The 14,886-nt window shown below is 34.2% G+C and overlaps 1 protein-coding gene across 3 annotated transcripts in view; it reads left to right on the top strand.

Annotated features, from left to right (window-relative positions):
- Window positions 1-14,886, top strand: part of Thoc2 (THO complex subunit 2) — a 108,967-nt gene that overhangs the window by 38,958 nt on the left and 55,123 nt on the right. For all 3 annotated transcript variants that reach the window (XM_076918504.1, XM_076918503.1, XM_076918505.1), the window contains 5 exons: window positions 7,329-7,495; window positions 11,093-11,185; window positions 12,217-12,372; window positions 12,926-13,098; window positions 14,168-14,363. In XM_076918504.1, coding sequence (XP_076774619.1) covers window positions 7,329-7,495; window positions 11,093-11,185; window positions 12,217-12,372; window positions 12,926-13,098; window positions 14,168-14,363 — 785 coding nt within the window. The remainder of the gene's footprint in view (window positions 1-7,328; window positions 7,496-11,092; window positions 11,186-12,216; window positions 12,373-12,925; window positions 13,099-14,167; window positions 14,364-14,886) is intronic.

Here is a 14,886-nt window from a genome sequence, read left to right as displayed (position 1 = left end):
TCTGGAGAAATCCTTTAAGATTCTGGCAGATGAAAGTACATGTAACTGTTTAGCCTGTGTTGTTTATTACTATGTAAGCAAGCACAGAAGCAGAGCTGCTAGGATTGTGTGGTGATGATTGCTGTCTAAAGTGTGACAGTAAATCTGAATAACTTACTAAGTATGGATGAAAAATGATTAGTAGACTACTAATACATAGGTCCTCTCAAGGGAATTTTACTTCAAGGTGGCAGATAGAATGAATATTTTAAAAATCAAGGAAAAAATAGAAGTGGGCTCATTTTTCTGAACTAAACTATTGATGTATACCTGCCTGTCCTAAACCATTATTTTCAATACCTTAAATATATACAATAAAAAATGATTGCCGGGCTGTGGTGGCGCACACCTTTAATCCCAGCACTTGGGAGGCAGAGGCAGTTGGATTTCTGAGTTCGAGGCCAGCCTGGTCTACAGAGTGAGTTCCAGGACAGCCAGAGCTACACAGAGAAACCCTGTCTCAAAAAAAAAAAAAAATGATTGCAATAGTTTCATCTAAGTCAGTGTTCTAACACTTTTTCTTCTTTCATTTTTGTTTCTCTTTTGTTTTTGAGACAGGGTCTTGCATGCCTTGCCTGAAACCTTGATTCTTTTGCCTCAACTTCTTGATTTTTTTTGGAGTCTTTTAATTGTAGTTCTTATATATTCTACTTTACTAATCTCTCATTTGATATGTAGTTGGCAAAGTTTCCAACTCCTGTTCCCTATTTCTGTAGACTGTCTTTTCACTATGGTAATTATTTAATTTGATGTGCAGAATCTTTTAAATTTCATGTAATTCCATCTGTCGATTCTAGACATCATTTTCTGTGCTATTGGAGTTCTTTACAGAAAGTCCTTGTTTTTTCTTAAGTGAATGGTTTATTTGGGTTACAGTTCTAGGTTAATGGCTGATCACTTCGATGAAATCAAAAGCACAGGAACATGAAGCAGCTAGTCACAGTACATCCACAGTCAAGAATAGAGAGCGGTGATTTAATGCATACTAATGCTCAGCCTACTCCCACCTATTCATTTCTTCCATAGCCAAGCCTATGAAATGGTGTAGGCCATATTTAGAGTAAGTTGTCCAAACTCACTTAACCAAATTAAGAAACTCTACCAATCATATCCACAGGCCAACTTATGCTAGACAGTTTCTCATTAAGAATTCCTTGCCAGTATTTATACATTATGTCAAATGGACAAACAAAATGAAGTGTTATAACAAGCATGTTATTCATAAATAATACATTTATAATTATGGAATGTATAATATCTCTATATATTGCATATACATTTTATGTTATTACATATAAACACTACATAAAGGTTTATATGCAAATTTATATGTATAAATGTATGTTGTAATATATATCATATATTTCCATATGTGACATATATACACATAGCTTATGATATATATCATATAAGTATCACAAATATGAATGTAGGGAAAGTTCTTTATCTTTTTTATATTGAGGTTTTTTAACCCCCCTAAACATTAGTTTTCTATTTAATGAATCATAATATTCTGTGTTTATCTCAGGAGCTCTTCAGAATCTTTTTTATTGGCTATTTTCTTTATTTATATTTCAATTGTATCCCATTTCCAGGTCCCCCCCCTGAAACCCCCTAATCACCCCCCCTCTGCTTCTATGAGGGTTTTCACCCACCCACCCATTCCTGCCTCCTTGCTCTGGCATTCCCCTACACTGGGGCATTAAGTATTTACAGGACCAAGGGCCTCTCCTCCCATTGATGCCCAACAAGGCCATTCTGTGCTACATATGTGGCTGGAGCCCTGGGACCCTCCATGTGTACTCTTTGGTTGATGGTTTAGTCCCTGTGAGCTCTGGGGTGGGTAGGGTCTGATTGGTTGATATTATTGTTCTTCCTATGGGGTTCTAAACCCCTTCAGCTCCTTCAGTTCTTTCTCTAACTCCTCCATTGGGGACCTGTACGCAGTCCTATTGTTGGCTGCAAGCATCAGCCTCTATATTTGCCAGGCTCTGGCAGAGCCTCTCAGGAGAGTATATCAGGCTATATCAGGCTCCTGTCAGCAAACACTTCTTGGCATCCGCAAGTGTCTGTGTTGGGTGACTGTATATGGGATGGATCCCCAGGTGGGGCAGTCTCCGGAGGGGCCCTCCTTCAGTCTCTGTTCCATACTTTGTCTTCGTATTTCCTCCCGTGAGTATTTTGTTCCCCCTTCTAAGAAGGACAGAAGCACCCACACTTTGATCTTCCTTCTTCTTGAGCTTCATGTGGTCTGTGAATTTAATCTTGGGTATTTGGTATTGGTAATCTTGGGTATTGGGTATTGGTTCTTTGAGAAAATCAGCAAGATAGATAAACCCTTAGCCAGACTAACCAGAGGGCACAGAGACAGTATCCAGATTAACAGAATCAGAAATGAAAAGGGAGACATAACAACAGAAACCAAGGAAATTAAAAAAATCATCAGATCCTACTACAAAATTGGAAAATTTGAATGAAATGGACAATTTTCTAGACAGAAAGTCCTTGTTTATGCCTAAATCACGAAGTATTTTCCTCTAGTGTTTCAAGTTTCAGGTCTTACATTAAGGTTATTGATCCATTGGAATTATTTTTGCAGAGGAGGAGAGAGACATGTGGGTTTACATTCTTCTCCATGTTGATATATGATATATGAGTTTGATATCTTTTCTTCCCTTTTGGTTTTGTGGAACAGTTTCAGTATTAGCATTTCCTGAAATGATTGGTAACATTTGGGAGTCATTCTTTTCAGTTGTGGGCTTTTCGTTTTTTTTGGGAGGTGCTTTTTGTTTCAAGCTCATTGCTGTTAATTTATTTAAATTATATACAATAATAAATATATATAAATAAATATATAAACAATATCTTTTTGATTTAATTTTGATGGCTGTTATATCTTATGTGTTTAGGATTTTTCCTTTTATATTTTCCATTGTTACATATAATTTATGAGAGTATTCCTTAATGCTCATCAGAATTTTATTGGAATCTGTTGTAAAATTTCCCTTTTTATTTTACTGATCTGGGTCTTTTCTTTCTTTGGTTTGTTTTGTTAGCATGTTAATCATTGTCATTTCCAAACACCATTTTTTTGTTTTGTTGATTTTGTATTCATTTAGTCTCAATTTGACTAATTTCTGCCTTCATTTTTAGGTTTTTTTTCCACCGACTATGTTTTGGTGGTTGTCTTGTTCTTGTTTTTTTTTTCCTATGATATTAGCAGTGTATCATGACCAAGCTAGCTCAGTCAGTCAACAGGTCCTCCAGTGCAGGAGGATTAAAAGAAAAAAGACGATTAGACAGTATTATAGCATGACCCTAGCCAGTTCTGAGGCTGACGGCTGAGACAGGTTTATTTTTTTTTCCCAATTTCCTTTTAAACCATTTTAATTACATGCAAGTATTAAGGTCAGTTTTAGGTTGAGGAACCAGCAACACAATAGATGCAAACAGTCAAGGAACAAACAAGCCAATAAAGTCCCATGATCACCCTTTCTAAGGGCTCGTCATCCCCAAAAGTATATGAGCCTACTTACCTGTCCTAGTCCAAAGTCATATTCATGCCTGAAGCCTACTTCTTTGTTTTACCCTATGACTTAGATTCCTGACTGAACTTACTTCTCTGTTTTAGCCTAAAATTAGATTCCTGCCTCAACTTACTTCCTTGTCATTGCCCAAAGTCAGATTCCTGTCTAAAGCCCATTTCCTTGTCCTTGGCCAATGTCAGATTCATGTCATGCAGCCCCAAAAGCTCTCCACAGTACCATAAGGATATTTATTTGAAAGCTCACGGATTTAAAAAATGTAAATCTTCATAGTTATAATCTTTTCTCTTAAAACTTCCTGAGCTATATCTCATAGCTTCTGATAAGTTGTGCTTTCACTTTTCGGTTTGAATTTTTTATTGAACTTTTAATTTTTCTTTCTGATTTCTTCAGTGACACATTTTAGTTATTCAAGAGTGTATTGTTCATTTCCAAGTATTTATGATTTGTGTAATTTCTTTTGCTATCAGGTGCTTGTTTTTGTTCCACTATGATCTGATAAAAGAACTTACTTCAGTTCTTTTGTGTGTATGAAGACTGATTTTATGTTGTATATCTAGTAGGCTTCATTGATCACTTATAAGAATGTGTATTATGTATTTGATAGAATATTCTGCAGATATCTGTTACGTCCACTTGATCTATGGTGTAGTTTAACTGACATATTTCTGTTAGGGGAAACAAAACAAAAGGAAGCAACCAAACAATGATACCTGCCTTGGTTGTTTATTGCTCTAGTTTTGTGGCACCTAGAGTTTGCATTCCCATACTTGTGGTCCCCTGTTTTCAGGCACCCAGTATACCCAGTATAGCAAAAGATAAATTCTGAAGATGATGCTGGGTCACTGCACTCTGAGTCATAAGCTGTCAAAATGAGACTTCTGTCTATTGCTGTGAAGGAATCACTTTTGCCTGTTGCTGTGGAGGAATCTGCTATTTTGTGGAGGAATCACTTTCTTCAGAATCTGCATCTGGATTTGAGGCTTTTGAGGCCTGTGGGTTTGTCCCAAAGTAGGCCTGCCAGTCTCTTTTGAGAAGAGTGGTCTACCTTACCCTTTGAATGGGGCTTCTGTTTTCCCTAACCTTACTAGGGAACCATGTAGCTGTATCTGTGTGTGTCTGACTTGGCTTCCTTTCAATGTGTTACCTGTTTTTTTTTTTTTTTTTTTTTTTTTTTTTCCTTGACAGTTTGTACCTGTTTAGTGAGAGCCATTGAATTTCCAAAGCTTTTCTACTTTTTTGCTTTGGAGCAGTATACTCTATTTACACTGTCTTATCTCTTTACCTGGGTCACCCAGAAGCTGTTTTTAATCTGATTTCTTACCACAGTTTCATTCACTGGTATCTAATTTAAAGATTTGGTATGGAAAAGTAGGATGAGAATCTTTTCTCTTCCAATCACATCGGTTCTTTTAGTTGCTTGTAATGTGACCAGAGAAATACTAAAAAGAAAATTAAATGTCAAGTCAAACAATTCTTTGAAAGATTTGAGGACATTCAACTCCTTTGAGGACATTCAACTCCTTTGTCTACATATTTTGAAAGTGCTTGGTATAATCTGAATATAAAATTTATTCACTTCAGATTCATATTATCACTATATCAGTTTTTTAAAGAAAATCTCTTTGAAAGGAGAACCAGTTGGCTTTTTCTGTCCCTTAAACCTTTTCTTATTATAGTCGCAGTACTACAGCCACCACCACCAACAATACTACTACTACTACAACAAAATTAATAATGATGATGATGGTTTTTCTCTGTGTAGCCCTGACTATCCTGGATCTAGCTCTGTAGACCAGGCTGGCCTTGAACTCAGAGAGAGATCCATCTGCCTCTTCCTTCCAAGTGATAGGATTAAAGGTATATGCAACACCATCCTAGGCAGTTTTTTTTCTTCCTTTTATTTGTTCATTTTTTCATATAATGCTTCCCATATCCATCCATCCATCCATCCATCCATCCATCCATCCATCCATCCATCCTTCCCCTCCTCCTTCCCTCCCTCTCTCCCTCCATCCATTATTTCATATAATACATCCCAACTGGAGCCTCCCCTCCCTCCAGTCCTCCCAGCACCCCCCCCCCACCTCCCCTCACTCTCAGGTCCACTTCTCATTTGTTTCCCTTCAGAAAAGAGCAGGCTTCCAGTGGTATCAACTAAATATGGCATGATAAGATACAAGAAGACTAGTCACAACCCCCCATATCAAGACTGGACATCAGAGACATCTGCAGTTGACTATGACTTTGAAGTTTCCACCCCGTACTATGCAAAAGAAGATAGTTATTAGTGTCCTCAAGTATACCTTTTACATTTTTTTCAGGATAATCATGATTTTAAGTATATTTTCTGAAAGTTGATCCTGTGATTCTCGCTTCAAGATGTGCTTTATTATTTTTTTATTTTTATAAGTAATATTTCTGAAAAATTGTCTACTGTAGATTTATTAGCTTGTTTCTTTTTTTGTATTTTTGGAGAAGTATGTGCATGTGTTAGTGTATCTTCATGTGTTTTCATTTCTAGAGGTTGAACTTAAGACCTAATTTAATTAGGCATTCTTTCTATTAAACTGTGTCTACAGTCTTTTTATTAACCCTTTAAAAAGGAATTCTTTCTATTTGTTATTTTTAAATTAAAAACACGATTTCCTCTGTCTTGTAAGGTCTATCCTACCATCAACATGATTATTGAATCTGTAATTTTGTTTAATTTTTCTAAATTTACACATGGGCATCTGTCCTAGTATTTGTTACATTATTACTTTGGTCTTTTATTTCCATGTTAAGAATTTCAGTTTGGGGGCTAGAGAGAGATGTTTCAGTGGTTAAGAATGACTGCTTCTCTAGAGGTCCTGAGTTCAATTTCCAGGAACTACTTGGTGGCTCACAACCATCTGTAATGGGATCCAATGCCCTCTTCTGGTGTGTCTGAAGACAGCAAGAGTGTACTCATACATAATTGAATAAATAAATCAGTTTGGCTTCATTTTTACAACAATCATTATAAACTTAATCATATTTCTTGCTTGTATCTGGTTGCATTTGCTGTAATATACTATCTGTCCATCTTTGGATAAACTCCAGTTACTTTCAGTACATTGTGTCAGTTACTTTCAGTACATTGTGTCTTAATAGTGTCTCTCAAGGTCATGGCACTTAGTGGATTGGATAGCTATGTACAAGTTAAATGGAGGAGCAAGTTCATGGCTTTCTATTTATATTGGATTCCAGAATGATTCTCTCTTTCTCCAAAGGCATAAAGATCTCTCCTCCCCACCCCGCCCTCCCTCTTCATCTCTATTTCTCAATTGCTTAATTTAACTGGTAGTTGAGAGCTAGGATAAACAAAAGTCTTTCATGATGCTTAAACACAAGAGTGCCTAAGTTCCATCACAGCCATCATTTGAAAAACAGTAACTTTGGGTATTGAAGCTTGCTGATTGTTTAGAGTTTTACTGTTATATAGAAATCTAAAGTTAAAATGTTTCAACCCTTCAGTGTGACTTCTTTAAACTACTACAGAAACTAAAGATACCTTATTTCTCTGGTTATTTCTATTTTCATCTATAAAATATATAGCTTTAAAAAATGTTCTTGAGAAGATTTTCCTCCAAAGGAGGGGATACAAATTTTGAAAATAATTTATTAAAATATTTTTATTTTTGCCATATATTATCATTATTGATGACTTTACCAGTGATGATATAATTACTTTTGAACTTATATGTAACTCTTCTGTTCCAGGATGCTTTAATCTGGATCCCAATAGAGTTTTGGATGTCATTTTAGAAGTGTTTGAATGCAGGCCAGAACATGATGACTTCTTTATATCTTTATTAGAATCTTATATGAGTATGTGTGAACCACAAACACTGTGTCATATTCTTGGATTCAAATTCAAGTTTTACCAGGTAAAAATGTATATATATATATGTGTGTGTGTGTGTGTGTGTGTAGATCAGTGTCATAATTTTGTATGTATAGTTTGTTTTATTTTTATTTCCATTGTATTATTTGCTAGTTTCAGCTCAAACATTCTGATGAGATAGAGAAATGAAAAGTTAATGATATGTTGTGATGAGTGCTATATTAACAGTATAAATGATTTGATGAGACTCTCTAGAGAAAAGCAGAATTAAATTTTGCCTCAAGAGATGAGATGGGCTCTAGTAATACTTGGATGAGTAAAGACGTGTTGAAATTTTTTTATGCAGAAATAAACTGTGAGACTAAAGATTGGTGGTATGGGAATATATAACTGATCGAAGAACTAGCCAGTTTTTACTTGCCTGTTTTTGTAACTTGAGAAAAAGAGTTGCAGAAAACTGTCTGTAGATAGAGAGATGCATATTAGATTGCCATAGGCCTTTGGCTACATGTTACTTTAGGATTTGATTGTGTATATGGAGGGTATTAGAATGTTTTTAGGATTTCAAGTACTTCAAGCATATTTTACATTATGTCCTATTAAATCAGTATAGTAGCTGAAGATACTCTATTTCTTTGGTTAATTCTGTTTAAATTTCTCATTATTGCTACTGTTATTTTCTAAAAGATTCGATGGAGGTGCCTAAGTACTGAAAAGTCATTTCTGGTAGTATTAGCTTTTATTAAAACATTAGCCACAGCTGCTTCTCAGTTCCCTACCAGAAGCTTGAGACTCCATTCATTAGTATGGGAAATAGGTCAAAGTATCTTATCAGGTTTTAAAGGCATCGAAAAACCAATGGCTGAAATGGAAAGGTAGAGAAAATTTAACTTGGTCCATGATTAATACTTAAAGATTAAGTCACAGTAAAGATTGATGACATTCTGAATAACATCAAGTTAATTGTTAGTTTTAGGATTAAAAGTAGTTTTATATGAACATACTGTTAGTGATATAACCAGTATATATCTGGGAGTGTTCACGACATTTGAATAATACTTTTTGTTTATTTTAAAATATATAATATATATGTTTGGACTTTTTAAAGTATAAGAATTACTTAAATGGTAGAAACAACTTGTTCTTGTAAGAAATACCTCTATACTGTTCAGTGTGACAATATTTCCGCCAAAGCTGTCTAGTTATTGTGAGAGTGTGTAGTCTTATGGCTGCTGAAGGGAAGGGAAGAATTGTCAGAGATTTTAAATAACTTGTGGTCATGTGAGGGAAAGTAAGGAAAGCTGTGTCAACCAAGTCTTGTTTAGGAGATGTACCCTTGGGTGTGGGCTCTTAGTAATGTGTAGGCAGCATGTGCATTGGGCTCTTCCCTAATGTTCCTGTTCTCTCCAACCACTACCTGAAAATGTTAAGTCCCTCTTTTTATAACTCACATATGACAAAACCACTTAAAGGGAACGACATGGATGTATAGGTATAAGACAGTTTTATTCTGTTGGAGCTAAGCTCTTAATTAAATCAAAGTAACTTTTCCTAAGTATAAAATGTTAATTGTAATGCCCAAAGTACTCACTAAGAAACAGAAAAGGACAAGAAAGAAATCCAAATGGCACACAGACAAAAGCAGCTAGTGATGTAGGGAATGAGGAGCAAAAATCATATAGCAGAATGCCCAGAAACCTGTCCTTAATATTAATTCTTTTAACTGTAAAATCGACCTCTTTAATTAAAAGTCAAGTTTTGGTAGAGTGCACTCAAAACCAACCAAGCAAAAAACAAATAAAAAAACATGATCCAGTATTACACTAGGTAAAAGAAAACAATATTCAAAGGTACAAATAATTTGAAAATAACAATATAGAAGCAGATATTATATTTGCACATGGGAGAGAAAGTTCTGGTGCCCATATCAACAGCAGAGAGGGTAGAATTCAGGTCAGAAATTGTTATGAAATGATAATTGATGGCCTCTAAGACCAAGAGTCCATGTAATATTTTTATATAGTTTATAATACTTATAAACACAAATCAGCTAAGCAGCATAGCTTCTAAATTTATGAAGCAGAGGGAACAGTTTATGTTTGACCAGAGAGTATGAAACTTCTTGAGATGAATTGTTTAGAATAGGATTAAAGGAACAGTGCGAGTGGTCATAATATATTCTATCAGGAATCTCAGAAGAGATTAGAAGTTAAGTATGCTTTTGTAAATTTGCTCTTTAACCAGCTATTGCCAATAGACTAGACTAATATGAAATTTATCCTGTGATAATTATTCACCTGTTGTGTACCCTGTTCTTATCAATGATCAAATTAACTAGACATGCTGGAAATAATAGGCCTGACTTGTAATCCAAGTACTTGGGAGGTTTTAGTACATTAATGACTTGAAGACACTAGAACCACATTTACTAGTCTTGTAACCTCAATTTACATAACTGATGTGAAGAAAGTTCACACTACTGTCCATCACTGTAGCTATAATCAAATACCACTCCATGTGATCACAAGATATTTTGCAATTCAAGATGTTCTGTGGTCTAAATTCTAAATATATGGTCTATGTTGGAGACTGTTCCAGGAGCATTAAGAAGAATATATTGGTATTGTTAGGTGGAGTTTTCCACATGTGTCTATTAGACCCAATTCACTTAATGTTTTGTTGTATTTGAGATGAGGGACAGATTATAAGTTCAGTAAGCCTTGTGAGTTTGTTTTGTTACCAAACTTGGACGATTATTTGTTTTTATTGAAAATATTTTGATACAAAATAACCATTTATATGCAAATGTTTAGAATCAAGAAACTATTGTTAAGTTGAAGATTTATCTATTGTAAAAAATACAACAAAGCAGTATCTTTTTAAAACAACACAAATTAGTTTGGTTATGGTCATATTATACATCCCAAGTGTGGCTACCTGTATGTATTTACAGACGTTTTATTTCAGTGTTACGGGGGAAAAAAACTTACTGTGTTGTCAGTGTTTGCATTTTATTTACATTTGGCTTGTTATTTCTAGTTATTCTATTAACAGTAGACATTTAAAGATTAGTTTCAGTGTGTTTTCCTAGATATATAGACCCTCATAGTTTAATCTGGAATTAAGTTTGGCATTTTGTGCTTTAAATGCTTATTTACTTAACTGTTTTGAAGAGGAAGTATGGGTGTAAGTAGGCATTCTTAGCTTAAAATTCAAGACATAAAAGTATGGAGTATATACTTGGATATTTGTCAATGTTGTCTATCTGTATTGCATGGCCACTGAGAACTAGTTGAAAAGCCAGTATTTAAAAAAAAAAAAACCCAAACAATAAAACAACCACAATAATAGCTCTGTAAACAGAAATGAAAATGATGTTATGCAGTTTAAATGTCACATTTTGTTCAAGTCTCAGCTTTTACTTGAATATTCATATGCATTGTAAAAGATGCTTAATCTCAACTGTTTTCTTGTACTCATCTGACGATGTTTTGGGATACTGGCAAAAGTCTTTGCCCCCTGTTCACATGTTTGATTTTATAATGAAGATATTGAAGTGTATTACTTAATTTTTATTGATGATTGGTAGAGAAAAGATTTTAATTTTACTCTGTACCTTAAGGAATTATTCTTCTTTTAGGAACCAAGTGGTGAGACACCCTCGTCTTTGTACAGAGTTGCTGCAGTCCTTCTGCAATTTAATCTTATTGATCTAGATGATCTTTATGTGCATGTAAGTCAAGTGCTTTGTTAAAAGTATTTCTTATGCATCCCAGGGGTGAGGAAGAGAGGTAGGCAATTATATAGCACTTCAGTGTTGGCTTTAGACTTCCAGCTTTTGTTTTTGAAGCCATAAGACATTATTGCTTTTCTAAATTAAAAATAGAGTAGATTTTCTTCTTTGATCAACAATAGAAGGTAAATTCCTCTTAGTTACCCTTACAGGTTTCAAGATTGGATATATATCTCTTTTTAATCATTGCCAGTGCTTAGCTCATGGGGAGAAAGGTCAATGTTGTTTTAGGCTTTTTTATTTTATATGTAACTTGTAGGAAATAGGGAATTGTCTAGAAACTTCTAGGTAAACATTGCTGTACAGTATTTTAAGATTTCACCTCTAATGTTTACTGGTTGTTTATATTAGCCTTTGCTATTGAAATAAATTATGAATTTTACAGGGGTTGAAACTTTCCTATTGTGTCAGGTTTATTATTATGAAATGCTTATAGTAACAGTCCTCCATATGTACAACGTAGCTAGATTTGAGACAATCAGCCCCCAACAATGGAGTTGACTTTTTTCTATATTGATCTAGAAACTAGCTTGTGACTTATTATGAGGTACCAAGCTATTAATATTTTTTGTAATTGAAAATTAGAATATTCAAATCTACCCTACATATATGTAGTACTTTGTTTAGTTTCAAGTTTTAAAGGCAAAATATATACCTTTTGTTTTGGTGGTATTGGAGGTCAAAAAACTTTTGCTCTTCTGCAGAGAACCCCTGCTTTTGGTATTTTCAATGGAATAGGTATATATTTTAGGCATATTTATAAATTCACTGGTAAACAACTCTGTAGTGTGAATTTAGAACTTTTAAAATACCAAATATATAAAATATTTATTGCTATGTGACTTTAAAATATATGTAAAACTCAAGTACTAACCTTTTAAAATTATTGGACAATAATTGAACAATAGTCTGCTTTTTATATGTGCAAGCTGCTTGTATTAACTTAAAAAATTTTAATGATCTATTTTTAGCTCCTTCCAGCTGATAATTGTATTATGGATGAATACAAACGGGAAATTGTGGAAGCTAAGCAAATTGTAAGAAAACTCACAATGGTGGTTCTATCTTCTGAAAAACTTGATGAACGAGACAAAGAAAAGGACAAAGATGATGAGAAAGTAGAGAAGGTACATCACTCAGGACAGTAAAAATTTTGTTTGTTTAGAATCATGAAGTTTAATTTCTCATGGTTAGTCACCTTATGGAGTATGTTTTCTTAATTTTGATTATATAAAATTTGATTTGGGTAATACTCATTTGGACTTAAATATGAATTGTACCTTCACAAAGAAAACTGCTCTTTTTTTTCTTGTAAATCTCAAAATTTAAAAAACTTAGAAAATACTGATTTTATTTTTCTGTTTATATAATATTCTTGAAATCCTAAAGGGATTCTCAAAGATGAATGAATTCTAATGTCTCTTGCATGGTAAGCATTAAGTCCAACTAAATTTCAAATTTATAAATTGTTATGTATATGTATGTTCTAAATGGGAAAATAAAACAACAATAACAACGAAACAAAAAATGCCCCAAAGATCATATTTTTTTCAAGTCACTGAAAATTCAGGCAATTATTGTTAAATTTCCCAACTTTTTTGTTGTACATTATTATAATATTAAGTTTTAAAGAGAAATATCTGTATTCCAAATATCATTGTTATATTTGTTCATTTTTAGCCACCTGACAACCAAAAACTTGGTTTGTTGGAAGCTTTGTTAAAGATTGGTGATTGGCAGCATGCACAGAACATCATGGATCAGATGCCTCCATACTATGCAGCTTCACACAAACTAATAGCTCTTGCTATTTGCAAGCTCATTCACATAACTGTTGAGCCTCTATACCGAAGGTTTGTTATTCTACACTAAGCATTAAGATACAAATAGTTTCAGATTACTAAAAGATCGGTGTATTACTATCTTTTCTCTTTAAGTCTAGCATCTGTTACTATATTTTCTCAAAACATAACTTTTCACAGGATATGTGTGCATGACTTCTTTCCTTATTTCTCAGTGTTCTAGAATGTGTGCTGCAATGTAATATGAAAACTCCAGGTTAAGTTTCTGGAGCCTGTTTGTATTATTGAGAATGAAAATACCTTTCTTCTGATTTTGCCTTTTCTTCTTGAGAGGCAGAAAGTTTCCCTTTTTAAAATTAGCTTTAGGGAAACAGTTTTCTATTCTGGTGTTAATGGTTCTGACTGAAAACATTACCATTCTGACAGGATACTATTCAGAAAATTACTAGTATAATTTCTTTTATTATCCTGAATGTGTCAGCTAGTCCTATTGACATCAGCCTATTTGTAGGGAGCTTTGGAGCAGTGTTGGCAGCAACTCTGGCTTCAGCCTCATAGATTAGAGCCTGTTTCAAAAGCTACAACCTTCTTGACTTGTATGTAGCTGCTGCTTTCATTGTGACCTGGGGTGTAGACAGTGCAGACCTCTTCTCAGAGATTGAGCCCTGAGAGTTAAAGTAAGACCCCTGCTCTACTTGGGAAAACTATGGGCATGCTGTCCTTTTCAGTAGGACAACTTGGATTGGACAGTTAGCTTGCCTACTACTACTTCTTCATACTCAGTATAGGTAAATCCCAGATTGAGACATGTTTGATTTCATCTTGTCATACAACTGATGTCCATGCTTTATTATTCTCCATTCCTATAACCACAGTTTCTGTGCTGTGCAGGCTTAACTTAAACTTGTGTTAAATGTTACTTGAGATCTATACCAAGAGTTCCTTTATTTAAGTTGCTAGTTTGAACCATTGTCTTTCTGAGTTTTGCTTTCATGCTTTCTGACTTTATTTTTGTGTTTTGCCAGCTGAGAATTATTTATTGTAATAAAGTGAGTGATGAATAGCACTGGAGACTATATAGTGCATACATTTCTAAATCTTGCTTTTTTTTTTTAAATAGAGTTGGTGTTCCTAAAGGTGCTAAAGGCTCTCCCGTTAGTGCTTTGCAAAACAAGAGAGCACCGAAGCAAGTAGAGAGCTTTGAAGATTTGAGGAGGGATGTATTCAATATGTTCTGTTACCTTGGTCCTCACCTCTCACATGATCCCATTTTATTTGCAAAAGTCGTGCGCATAGGCAAGTCATTTATGAAGGAGGTCAGTAAGGTTTTTCTTCCTAGTAGAAAATTAAAATTTGAAATGAAATGTTATGAATACTTGTTTTCATGAGTATTTCTAGGAACAAAAATAGTAAACATGAGTTAAGGAAAGTTGTGTTGAGTAAACTCACTTTATGGAAAGCACATTGTGTCCCAGTGGTGATTATGTATATGTGTTAAAACTCCAAAGTTAGGTATACGATTCAAATACCTCCCTTAGGAAACTCTTCGGTTGATTTCCATTGTAACTTGCACTTCCACTTACTCTTTTTTCCCCTTACCTGTCTTCTATGGATTTTCTTTAATGCAGTTTTGAGTCATTAGTATTAATTGTTTGGAGGCTTTCCAACTTCAAACTACTCAAGGCCTATTATTGTATTTTTTACTTATTGTAGGGGATAAGGATTGAGCTTGGGGCTTTGTGTGTTTTAAGTATGTGCTCTACTGTGGAGCTATTTACCAGCTCATTTTTCTTTTTAAGTAAAATTTTTATTGAAATTATTTTATGATAGAAAAATATA

Source organism: Arvicanthis niloticus, chromosome X (genome assembly GCF_011762505.2).
Source record: "Arvicanthis niloticus isolate mArvNil1 chromosome X, mArvNil1.pat.X, whole genome shotgun sequence".
Lineage (NCBI taxonomy): Eukaryota > Metazoa > Chordata > Mammalia > Rodentia > Muridae > Arvicanthis > Arvicanthis niloticus.
The sequence above is the reverse complement of the archived record's forward strand: the minus strand, read 5'-3'. Positions and strand labels throughout refer to the sequence as shown.